The sequence below is a fragment of the Eschrichtius robustus genome, chromosome 1 (assembly GCF_028021215.1).
Source record: "Eschrichtius robustus isolate mEscRob2 chromosome 1, mEscRob2.pri, whole genome shotgun sequence".
Taxonomy (NCBI): domain Eukaryota; kingdom Metazoa; phylum Chordata; class Mammalia; order Artiodactyla; family Eschrichtiidae; genus Eschrichtius; species Eschrichtius robustus.
The window spans coordinates 61,166,027-61,179,004 of record NC_090824.1 but is presented as its reverse complement, the minus strand read 5'-3'; the positions used below and the strand labels follow the sequence as shown (position 1 = coordinate 61,179,004).

At 36.0% G+C, this 12,978-nt stretch overlaps 1 protein-coding gene across 1 annotated transcript in view; it reads left to right on the top strand.

Annotated features, from left to right (window-relative positions):
• Nucleotides 1-12,978, top strand: part of TTC6 (tetratricopeptide repeat domain 6) — a 205,300-nt gene that overhangs the window by 77,485 nt on the left and 114,837 nt on the right. Inside the window, exon 5 of the mRNA XM_068532443.1 lies at nt 1-195. Coding sequence (XP_068388544.1) covers nt 1-195 — 195 coding nt within the window. The remainder of the gene's footprint in view (nt 196-12,978) is intronic.

Here is a 12,978-nt window from a genome sequence, read left to right as displayed (position 1 = left end):
AATTCCAAGAGACTACTCCACTCGGACCCTTCACGATCTGTGCGCCACTATCCCAGCCCAAGAGCTGCCCATTGACTTGCGCCTGGCTTCTCGAGTGTATCATACAGCCGACAAGAAAGGCCACAATACTGTACTTGGAGTATGTGGAACCTCTTTCTTAGATGATCGCTATACAGATGAAGAGCAAAGGGATAGGTAAGCGCTCCACTGGTAATTTTGTTTTAAACTAGATTTAAACGGCCAAAGAATTTCTGCCTTTGAGGCTTAGATTTTGAAGACTTGCTTCTGAAAGGAGCAGTTTTGGTCCTTTCCATTCCTTCCCAGTACATACACAGTCTAGGTCAGTGTCTTCATTTCCTGCCATTATTGACATGAACCATGCCCTATCGTAAGGTAACTTTAGTTTAGTGGTTTATGGTTCCCAAAGAGTGTCACATACTTGATCTCATTTGTTCTTTGTAACAACTCTGTGGAGTACAGATGTGGAAATTGAAGCTTATAAGAACCAAGCAACTTTGCCAGGCTTATACAACTAAGAACATCACAGATTTAGGAGTTGAAGCCAGTTTTTAGATTTCACCATCATTGGGCATGCTTGGGTCCAGGGATCATGTACAAATGTCATTTCCTCTGGACCTTTTTCCATTTCTCCTTGTGTCTCACTTTCCTTTGGAATGTGAGTATTCTTTTATGGAGAGTATATAATTTATAGCATCCTCAAATGAGAGGAGAAAAGGGAAGGGGACTAACATTTATTTAACAGGAACTGTATTCCTTGCACTGTGCTGTGTGCTTTGCATCTTTCCTGTTTAAATCTTCAATCATAAGGGAGAAGTCATAATTTCCATTTTATTCATGGAGAAACTTAGGCTTTATAATGTCAGGTAACCTGCCCAAGTTTTATCTCTAGATAGTGATTAGAATCCAGATTTGTGGGACTTCCCTGGTGGTCTAGTGGTAGAGAATCCGCCTTCCAATGCAGGGGACGTGGGTTTGATCCCTGGTCAGTGAACTAAGATCCCACATGCCGTGGGGCAACTAAGCCCGCATGCCACAAATACTGAGCTCGTGCACCTCAACTGGAGAGCCCGTGTGCCGCAAACTACAGAGCCCATGAGTCTTGGAGCCTGTGCGCCACAACTAGAGAGAGAAAACCCGCACTCCACGAGAGAGAAGCCCACGAGCTACAACGAAAGATCCTGCATGTCTCAACAAAAATCCCGCATGTCGCAACTAAGACCTGACACAGCCAAAAAAAAAGAATCCAGATTTGTTTAACTTAATTTTTCTCAAACTTTTTTTTTCATTATCACCCCAGTAAGAAGGCTTTCTAGACTCCCCCACCCAACTTCCCCTCTCCATTATATTGTAGTGCTCTAGATATACTGTATATCTGTTTATGGTACTGTATGTATATCTGTGCCTTACTTATACATAAAAAGAGTAAGCTTTTTCACCCCCTGCCCTCCCCAGCCACTAATTTTCACTCCCTTGGGGGGTGATATCACCTGCACATAGAGAATGCATACTCTATAAAGTTTCTTGTCTTTCAGAAGAGCTGGTAAGAATCCTGAAAAATCATCTATAACAGGTTTTTAAAATACTCAAATATTAAATATTAAGTTAAATTTAAGTAGATGTATGTTTAGTGTTATATTTGAACTATTCTAGATATATAAGAATAATATTTTAAAAGATCACTTTTAATTAACACTATCAAAAAATTGTAAGTAACTAATCCACACTTTTCATGCTATATTCTGATCCCATTTCCTCAAACTTTACCTTTAGTAAAAATTGTTAACACTTTACTGCGTTCTTTTAAGGCTTAAAGTCATGGTTTCCCTGTGTTTAGTAATCACAATGCCATTCAGTATGAATTCCCAAAAGAAGTTCATTCTCACGTTTATTTTCTGTTAGGCAAAAAGATTTTTTAAGGGATTTATGTGTTATTCATAATTTTATGAATAAAATTATATGTGAAGAATTTTAGAAATTTCAGAATTGCTCCAGCAATTATAGAATTGCTTCTATAATCTGGTAGATTATAGAAGTTCCATATGACTTCTTTGGAATGTCTTTGAAAAGCCTAAAGCTGAGAGTGGACATAAAGACATAAACATAATCCAGTAGTTATGAAACTACTATATTGAGTCATTTCTATTAGCACTCTGCAAGTCAAGCATCCTTGGCTTACAGCTTCTATTATTCATGCAAAGTGTTAAAAATACTGATTTCTTTCCAATTCTAAATTTTTTTTTCAAGTAGGTCTCACTTTCTTTTTCCAAGAGAGTCAATAAATGTTCTATTTGATGATGATAATTCTTGGCAATTTGTTCCTAAGTACCAAATAAGAAGTTAATTTAAGTACTGAATATTTAATTCTCTGGCATCCATCTCTTGAGGATTACCTTGCTAAACATAGCTTAACCTTTTCAAAATATATCTGTCTGCTGAGCCTACAAGTTCAGAGAAATGTCTAATTTTTTCTGCACTAATAAATTGTCTCAAGAAAGGTAATTGTGAATACAAAATGAATACCCTTTCACTTGGTGACTTTTTGGTTTTTCTGTGCAATGAACAGTTCCACAAAGCATAATACTTGTGTTTATATAGTTTTAATGCTTTCCTAATTTTGCACATAGTAACTGTTATTTGTGGGAAACACCAAGGATATTTTAATGGGATAGTGTGGGTGCATAAGTTTATTTAAAATAGCAATGTACTGTTCAAACATGTTTATTTTGCTAAATAGCAGTTTTGATTAGAACTATAAAAATATTCCATATTGATCATATTTTTGCTTTTAAAGTTTCTGTATTGTAAAGAGAAGTTTACAGACATCTAAGAATTAGAACTCTTAGCATGGAATTTTAGATTTTGGGTTTTAAAATAAGGGAAATTATTAAAAGTGTTTAAACACTTAGATTAGTGTTAACAGTTTGGTGAGTAACCTTCTGAACATCTCTGTGTAAACGTGTTTAAACCATAGATGGCATTCTATAGACTTATATTTTCCACTCTAGGTTATGTGTGAACATTTAAATTACTTCATAATATTTGCTAAATTAACCATGCTGCAGTGTAAGAAAATTCCTAGGTGTGGAATTATTTATTAAAATTTCTGGTTTAAAAATTTTGATGCATATTGCTGAACTTCTCTCCAGAAAAATCATACCAGTTTATATGCTTACCAACAATTTATGATATTGTTCATTTCCTTTCAACCTGGCCAAACCACTAATTGTCAATCTTCTGGATCTTTTCCTAATCTGATGAAGAGAAATATCTCTTTATTTATTGTTTTATTCATTTCTAATAAGATTGAGCATACTTTTGGATGTCTCTTGGTTATTTGTTTTTCTCCTTTTGAGAATTACCAATTCATATTCTGTTATCATTCATCTTTTTCTTATAGATTTATAAGTGATCTTTTTATATTAAAGATTTTTATCATATATAATGTAGAGTTTAAAAAATTGTTTTGCTTGCTTTTCAGTTTTGTTTATGTTGTTTTATGCTATCCAGAAGTTGTATGCTAATAAAGAAGTAGTGAAAACTGGCAATAGTTCCCTTTATGTGTTCTAGTCTTGGTGTCATTCTTAGAAAGGGCTTTTCTACACTTCGATTTAAATATATTCTGTTGGGGCTTCCCTGGTGGCACAGTGGTTAAGAATCTGCCTGCCATTGCGAGGTACACGGGTTTGATCCCTGGTCCAGGAAGATCCCACATGCCGCGGAGCAACTAAGCCCGTGCACCACAACTACTGAGCCCGTGCTCTAGAGCCCGCAAGCCACAACTACTGAGCCCACGTGCTACAACTACTAAAGCCTATGCGCCTAGAGCCCGTGCTTCTCAACAAGAGAAGCCACGACAATGAGAAGCCTGTGCACTGTAATGAAGAGTAGCCCCCACTCACCACAACTAGAGAAAGCCAGCACACAGCAACAAAGACCCAACATAGCCAAAAAACAAACAAACAAATAAATAAATTTAAATAAATATATTCTGTCATATTTTCTTCTAGTAATTTTATGGCTTTCTTTTAAAAAATTAAATCTTTGATTCATCTTTAATTAGTTTGATAAGAAGAATAAGCATTAATGTTTCTTTCCCAAATGACTAGCCAATTGCACGATATCGTTTATTCAATAAATCCTCTTTTTCTCACTAATTTGAAATGCCAACTTTTCATACCTTAAATTCAAATGTGTTATCAAGACTATTTATGGACTTACGTTCTATTTCACTGATTTTTCTATGTAAAATGGCTTGTGTATTTTGTTGATCCAACATCAAGAGAGAGCTGGTGGCAAAAATGCTGTCTTGGCAAACATTGGCTGACCTTCTCAAGTCAGGTACCCTTATAGACAGCTTCTGGTGGTAAGCAGTGCTAAGACTATAGATCCCAGATTTAGCCCTCAACTCAACTTCAAATTACAAGGGAAATTGCTAGTCACATTTTAGAAAAACATGTACAGTTTTATACATTAAAACAGCAATGACTACAACAACAAAAATTAGAAAAGCAAAAGTTAAATGTCAGAATTCAAAGTTTAATTTCATTTATTACTTTGCTACAAAATAATAATAAAAATACAAATATGCAAGAAAATACAAAAAAGGAAAACAGTTACTCAAAATCCTGCCATCCAGAGATAATACTATTCTTAAGTATATGATTCCAGACTTATCTGTATGCAAATAAATCATATGGAACAAAACTTGGATAATGCTATGTAAATAATGTTTTGTAACCTGATTTTTAAAACTTATTATGTTGTAATTATCTTTCTATGTCACGAAGTACAGATCTGAATAATCATTTAAATTGATCAGTAAATATTTTTTGTGTACCTACTGTGTGGCAGGCATTGAGTTAGGCACTAGGTAAGCATCTGCAAACAAGAGAAACATAATCCCTGCCCTCAGGGAATTTGGAGATTAGCAGAGAAGAAAGGTGGTGAATTAATTATTGTGAATGTGACAATTAATATGCAGATGTGCAGTGTATGGAAGCATGTAAGAAGAGTTCCCAATTATCTGGGGGAGATTGAGGAAATGATACTTAAATTGAAATCTGAGGAATAAATAGAAGATAGCTAGGAAGAGGGGAAAGAATTTTTTTACTTTCTTGCTACTCAAAAGTATAGTTCACAGACCAGCAGCATCACCATCACCTGGAAGCTTGTTAAAAATAGAGGTGATTTGTATGCACATTGAAGTTTGAGAGTCTGTGCTGTGGACAGTTGGAACCCATTTGAGAATTGGAAAGATGTCAAGCAGTAGTGAATAGGAAGAGCAGTGATGCAGTTGATGCTGGAGGGGACACAAGAGTCAGATTATGTAGGATTTATGGATGCTCTCTATGTGTATGTGAGAGCATGTCTGTGAGGACTTGGGGGAGAGATTTTTATTCACAGTATATGGAGACATCACTGATAGGATTTTTTGAGGAAGAATGACATGATCAGATTTGCTTTAAGATATCACAGTCCTCATCGTGACTTCTCAGTAGCACTTAACACAGTTAATCACTTGCTCTTCCATATAACACCTTTATCCCTTGGCCTCAGGACTGCATTCTCTCTTGGTTCTATTCCTGCCTCCTTTGCTATGTCTTCTTAGTCTCTCTTGCTGGTATCTCCTCATCTCTTGACTTCAAAACATTGGAGTGCCCAAAGCTTATCCTTGGACCTAGGATTTTCTCCTCTAACTATACTCTCAAAGTGATCTTATCCAGGACTATGGCTTTAAATATGATCTATATGCTGATAACTATTATTAACTAAGATAAATGATTAAGGACTGTAATTGTCCTTATAATAACTAAAAACTGAAAACAACTTAAGTGTCCATCAATGGAAGACATTTTATAGTGCATCCAATGATGGGATGTATTGGAATTGCAGTAAAGAATAAGGTAGAGCTCTGTGTGCTGAAACAAGTTAGAACTAAGTATATAAACAGATATGTGATTATGAACAACAAATTTTTTACATGGAAGAAAATTCAGGAAACTGTTAACTGTGATCCTTCTGTTTTCCTTGTAGATTGTACACCAAATGGATGAAAACTGAAACTCAACTTATTTTTTGCTTTATTTATATGGTATATGTTTGCCCTTTCTTTTACTTTCAATTTTTCTTAGTTGTGTCCCTTGTAGATTGCATAGTATTGAACATTTTTTTAAGCCAATCAGAAATGAATTCTCTTATAGTAGGTTGGATCACCCCATATTCATTTATTGTCATATCAGATGCATTTGGTATTATTCTTGTCATCTTATTTTGTAGTCTCTTTCTCTTTTGCTTCTTTGCTCTTTCCTATAATCTGACGTATTTGTCAACATTTGTCTATGTGTTTTTTGTTTGTATCATTGTCTTATATCTAATATTGTGAGACAGAAATCTGAAATTTAAATCTTATTTTATTTGCATGTAATTTATTTCTTCTCCACTCCTAGATGCTTATAGGGTTTAAATTTTGCTTTAAATTAAACAATTTCACTAGCATATGTTTGGGAGTGGATCGTTTTCTAATTACTTTTTCCTGGTACATGGAAAGCCCTTTTGATATGCAAATACAGCTCTTCAGTTTAGGGCTTTTTCTGTTTTATTTCGAGTAGTGTTTTCATTCTGTTTATCTGGTACATTTCTTCAGGAGTACCAATTAGCCATATGTTGCATCTTCACTATCCGTCACCTACATTTATCATCTCCTTGCCTACATTCATCTCTCAAACCTATGTTCTATATCAATGGTTTCATTTTCTGAGATGTAAATTTAAAATATTTGTTCTGATTACCACTTTTTATCACTATGGCATTTTTCTTATTTGTTCTTAATTCTATCAGACTCTTAAGAAAAATCCAAGTCTTTTGTTTTATCTGAACTTTTACCTGTTTCATGAAAGCATTAAAAAAATTTATTTTGATAGCCCAGAGTAGGCCCTTTCAAAATATTTTTTGATTTCTGTAATAAAACTCTTCTAAAAGAATGTTCTTCATATAATTTTTTGAATACTATATTTCTTTCTTATGCTTTGCAGACTCTCTTCATAGAACTCATATTGGATTTTCCAGTGTACTCGTCTTTGAATGAAGATAGGCCATTTCTGGCTGCCCAAAGTTAATATCAGATAGCTTTACCTGGCAATTCTTTTTTTTTTAATTAATTAATTTATTTTTCAACATCTGTATTGGATTATAATTGCTTTACAGTGGTGTGTTAGTTTTTGCTGTATAACAAGGTGAATCAGCTATACATATACATATATCCCCATATCTCCTCCCCCTTGCGTCTCCCTCCCACGCTCCCTATCCCACCCCTCCAGGTGGGCACAAAGCATCTAGCTGATCTCCCTGTGCTATGTGGCTGCTTCCCACTAGCTATCTATTTTACATTTGGTAGTGTATATATGTCCATGCCACTCTCTCACTGCGTCCCAGATTACCCTTCCCCCTCCCTGTGTCCTCAAGTCCATTCTCTATATCTACGTCTTTATTCCTGTCCTGCCCCTAGGTTCTTCAGAACCTTTTTTTTTTTTTTTAGATTCCATATATATGTGTTAGCGTACATTATTTATTTCTCTCTTTTGGACTTAACTTCACTCTGTATGACAGACTCTAACTCCATCCACCTCACTACAAATAACTCCATTTCATTTCTTTTTATGGCTGAGTAATATCTATGTGCCACATTCTTTATCCATTTATCTGTCGATGGACACTTAGGTTGCTTCCATATCCTGGCTATTGGAAATAGAGCTGCCATGAACATTGTGGTACATGACTCTTTTTGAATTATGGTTTTCTCAGGGTATATGCCCAATAGTGGGATTGCTGGGTCGTATGGTAGTTCTATTTTTAGTTTTTTAAGGAATCTCCATACTGTTCTCCATAGTGGCTGTATCAATTTACATTCCCACCAACAGAGCAGGAGGGTTCCATTTTCTCCACACCCTCTCCAGCATTTATTGTTCATAGATTTTTTGATGATGGCCATTCTGACTGGTGTGAGGTGATACCTCATTGTAGTTTTGATTTGCATTTCTCTAAAGATTAGTGATGTTGAGCATCCTTTCATGTGTTTGTTGGTAATCTGTATATCTTCTTTGGAGAAATGTCTGTTTAGGTCTTCTGCCCATTTTTGGGTTGGGTGGTTCGTTTCTTTGATATTGAGCTGCATGAGCTGCATGTATATTTTGGAGATTAATCCTTTGTCAGTTGCTTCATTTGCAAATATTTTCTCCCATTCTGAGGATTGTCTTTTCATCTTGTTTATGTTTTCCTTTGCTGTGCAAATGCTTTTAAGTTTCATTAGGTCCCATTTGTTTATTTTTGTTTTTATTTCCATTTCTCTAGGAGGTCTATCAAAAAGGATCTTGCTGTGATTTATGTCACAGAATGTTCTGCCTATGTTTTCCTCTAAGAGTTTTATAGTGTCTGGACTTACTTTTAGGTCTTTAATCCATTTTGAGTTTACTTTTGTGTATGGTGTTAGGGAGTGTTCTAATTTCACTCTTTTACATGTAACTGTTTTCCTAGCATCGCTTATTGAAGAGGCTGTCTTTTCTCCATTGTATATTCTTGCCTCCTTTATCAAAAATAAGGTGACCATAGGTGCGTGGGTTTATCTCTGGGCTTTCTATCCTGTTCCATTGATGTATATTTCTGTTTTTGTGCCAGTAACATACTGTGTTGATTACTGTAGCTTTGTAGTATAGTCTGAAGTCCGGGAGCCTGATTCCTCCAGCTCAGTTTTTCATTTTCAAATTTGCTTTGGCTATGTGGGGTCTTTTGTGTTTCCATAGAAATTGTGAAATTTTTTGTTCTAGTTCTGTGAAAAATGCCATTGGTAGTTTGATAGGGATTGCATTGAATCTGTAGATTGCTTTGGGTGGTATAGTCATTTTCACAGTATTGATTCTTCCAATCCAAGAACATGGTATATCTCTCCATCTGTTGGTATCATCTTTAATTTCTTTCATCAGTGTCTTATAGTTTTCTGCACATGGGTCTTTTGTCTCCTTAGGTAGGTTTATTCCCAGGTACTTTGTTCTTTTTGTTGCAGTGGTATATGGGAGTGTTTCCTCAATTTCTCTTTCAGATTTTTCATCATTAGTGTATAGGAATACAAGAGATTTCTGTGCATTAATTTTGTATCCTGCTACTTTACCAAATTCATTGATTAGCTCTAGTAGTTTTCTGGTAGCATCTTTAGGATTCTCTATGTATAATATCATGTCTACTGCAAACAGTGACACTTTACTTCTTCTTTTCCGATTTGGATTCCTTTTATTCCTTTTTCTACTCTGATTGCTGTGGCTAAAACTTCCAAAACTATGTTGAATAACAGTGGTGAGAGTGGGCAACCTTGTCTTGTTCCTGATCTTAGTGGAAATGGTTTCAGTTTTTCACCATTCAGAACAATGTTGGCTGTGACTTTGCCATATGTGGCCTTTATTTTGTTGAGGTAAGTTCCCTCTATGCCTGCTTTCTGGAGAGTTTTTATCATAAATGGGTGTTGAATTTTGTTGAAAGCTTTTTCTGCATCTATTGAGATGATCATATGGGTTTTCTCCTTCAATTTGTTAATATGGTTTACCACATTGTTTGATTTGCATGTACTGAAGAATCCTTGCATTCCTGGGATAAACCCCACTTGATCATGGTGTATGATCCTTTTAATGTGCTGTTGGATTCTGTTTGCTAGTGTTTTGTTGAGGATTTTTGCATCTATGTTCATCAGTGATATTGACCTGTAGTTTTCTTTCTTTGTGACATCTTTGTCTGGTTTTGGTATCAGGATGATGGTGGCCTCGTAGAATGAGTTTGGGAGTGTTCCTCCCTCTGCTGTATTTTGGAAGAGTTTGAGAGGGATAGGTGTTAGCTCTTGTGTAAATGTTTGATAGAATTCGCCTGTGAAGCCATCTGGTCCTGGGCTTTTCTTTGTTGGAAGATTTTTAATCACAGTTTCAATTTCAGTGCTTGTGATTGGTCTGTGTATATTTTCTATTTCTTCCTGGTTCAGTCTCAGAATGTTGTGCTTTTCTAAGAATTTGTCCATTTCTTCCAGGTTGTCCATTTTATTGGCATATAGTTGCTTGTAGTAATCTCTCATGATCCTTTGTATTTCTGCAGTGTCAGTTGTTACTTCTTCTTTTTCATTTCTAATTCTATTGATTTGAGTCTTCTCACTTCTTTTCATGATGAGTCTGGATAATGGTTTATCAATTCTCAAAGAACCAGCTTTTAGTTTTATTGATCTTTGCTATCATTTCCTTCATTTCTTTTTCATTTATTTCTGATCTGATCTTTATGATTTCTTTCCTTCATCTAACTTTGGGATTTTTTTGCTCTTCTTCTTTCTCTAATTGCTTTAGGTATAAGGTTATGTTGTTTATTTGAGATGTTTCTTGTTTCTTGAGGTAAGATTGTATTGTTGTAAACTTCCCTCTTAGAACTACTTTTGCTGCATCCCATAGGTTTTGGGTCGTCGTGTTTTCATTGTTATTTGTTTCTAGGTATTTTTTGACTTCCTCTTTGATTTCTTCAGTGATCTCTTGGTTGTTTAGTAGTGTATTGTTTAGCCTCCATGTGTTTGTATTTTTTACAGTTTTTTTTCCTGTAATTGATATCTAGTCTCATAACGTTGTGGTCAGAAAAGATACTTGATACGTTTTTAGTTTTCTTAAATTTACCAAGGCTTCATTTTGTGACCCAAGATATGATCTATCCTGGAGAATGTTCCATGAGAACTTGAGAAGAAAGTGTATTCTGTTCTTTTTGGATGGAATTTCCTATAAATATCAATTAAGTCCATCTTGTTTAATGTGTCATTGAAAACTTGTGTTTCCTTATTCATTTTCATTTTGGTTGATCTGTCCATTGGCGAAAGTGAGGTGTTAAAGTCCCCTACTATGATTGTGTTACTGTCGATTTCCCCTTTTATGGCTGTTAGCATTTACCTTATGTATTGAGGTGCTGTTATGTTGGGTGCATAAATACTTACAATCATTATATCTTCTTCTTGAATTGATCCCTTGATCATTATGTAGTGTCCTTCTTTGTCTCTTGTAATAGTCTTTATTTCAAAGTCTATTTCGGCTGATATGAGAATTGCTACTCCAGCTTCCTTTTGATTTCCATTTACATGGAATATCTTTTTCCATCCCCTCACTTTCAGTCTGTATGTGTCCCTAGGTCTGAAGTGGGTCTCTTGTAGACAGCATATATACGGGTTTTGTTTTTGTATCCATATAGCCAGTCTGTGTCTTTTGGTTGGAGCATTTAATCCATTTACATTTAAGGTAGTTATCGATATGTATGTTCTTATTACCGTTTTCTTAATTGTTTTGGGTTTGTTTTTGTAGGTCTTATCCTTCTCTTGTGTTTCCTGCCTAGAGAAGTTCCTTTAGCATTTGTTGTAAAGGTGGTTTGGTGGTGCTGAATTCTCTTAGCTTTTGCTTGTTTGTAAAAATTTTAATTTCTCCGTCGAATCTAAATGAGATCCTTGCTGGGTAGAGTAATTTTGGTTGTAGTTTTTTCCTTTTTATCACTTTAAATATGTCCTACCACTCCCTTCTGGCTTGCAGAGTTTCTGCTGAAAGATCAGCTGTTAACCTTATGTGGATTCTCTTGTATGTTATTTGTTGCTTTTCCCTTGCTGCTTTTAATATTTTTTCTTTGTATTTAATTTTTGATAGTTTGATTAATATGTGTTTTGGTGTGTTTCCCCTTAGATTTATCCTGTATGGGACTCTCTGTGCTTCCTGGACTTGATTGACTATTTCCTTTCCCATATTAGGGAAATTTTCAACTATAATCTCTTCAAATATTTTCTCAGTCCCTTTCTTTTTCTCTTTTTCTTCTGGGACCCCTATAATTCGCATGTTGGTGTGTTTAATGTTGTCCCAGAGGTCTCTGAGACTGTCCTCAATTCTTTTCATTCTTTTTTCTTTATTCTGCTCTGCGGTAGTTATTTCCACTATTTTGTCTTCCAGGTCACTTATCTGTTCTTCTGCCTCAGTTATTCTGCTGTTGATTCCTTCTAGAGAACTTTTAATTTCATTTATTGTATTGTTCATCATTGTTTGTTGGCTCTTTAGTTCTTCTAGGTCCTTGTTAAACATTTCTTGTATCTTCTCCATTCTATTTCCAAGATTTTGGATCATCTTTACTATCATTACTCTGAATTCTTTTTCAGGTAGACTGCCTATTTCCTCTTCATTTGTTTGGTCTGGTGGGTTTTTACCTTGCTCCTTCATCTGCTTTGTATTTCTCTGTCTTCTTATTTTGCTTAAATTACTGTGTTTGGGGTCTCCTTTTCGCAGGCTTCAGGTTTGTAATTCCCGTTGTTTTTGGTGTCTACCCCCAGCTGGCAAGGTTGGTTCAGTAGGCCTCCTGGTGGAGGGGCCTGCTGCCTATGTTCTGGTGGATGAGGCTGGATCTAGTCTTTCTGTTGGGCAGGACTGCATCCAGTGGTGTGTTTTGGGGTGTCTTTGAACTTATGATTTTAGGCAGCCTCTCTGCTAATGGGTGGGGTTGTGTTCCTGTCTTGCTAGTTGTTTGGCATAGGGTGTCCAGCACTGTAGCTTGCTGATCGTTGAGTGGAGCTGGGTCTTAGTGTTGAGATGGAGATCTCTGGGAGAGCTTTTACTGTTTGACATTACGTGGAGCCGGGAGGTCTCTGGTGGAGCAATGTCCTGAATGTCGGCTCTCCCACCTCAGTTACTCAGGCTTGACACCTGGCCAGAGCAGCAAGACCCTGTCAGCCACATGGCTCATGAGCAACTGCAAGTATTGGAAGTACTGTTTGATCAAGTAGGTTGTCCAGCAATTCTCAGGGATTCTTTTTGCAGTGACCTGTCTGAAGTGCTGAACAAGCCAGGAAAATGCCCTTGGCTGATGTCAGATTGGGGCCCCAGGTTCACCTCCAGAAGGCCACTTCGCTGCAGGTAAGCCTTTGGCCTC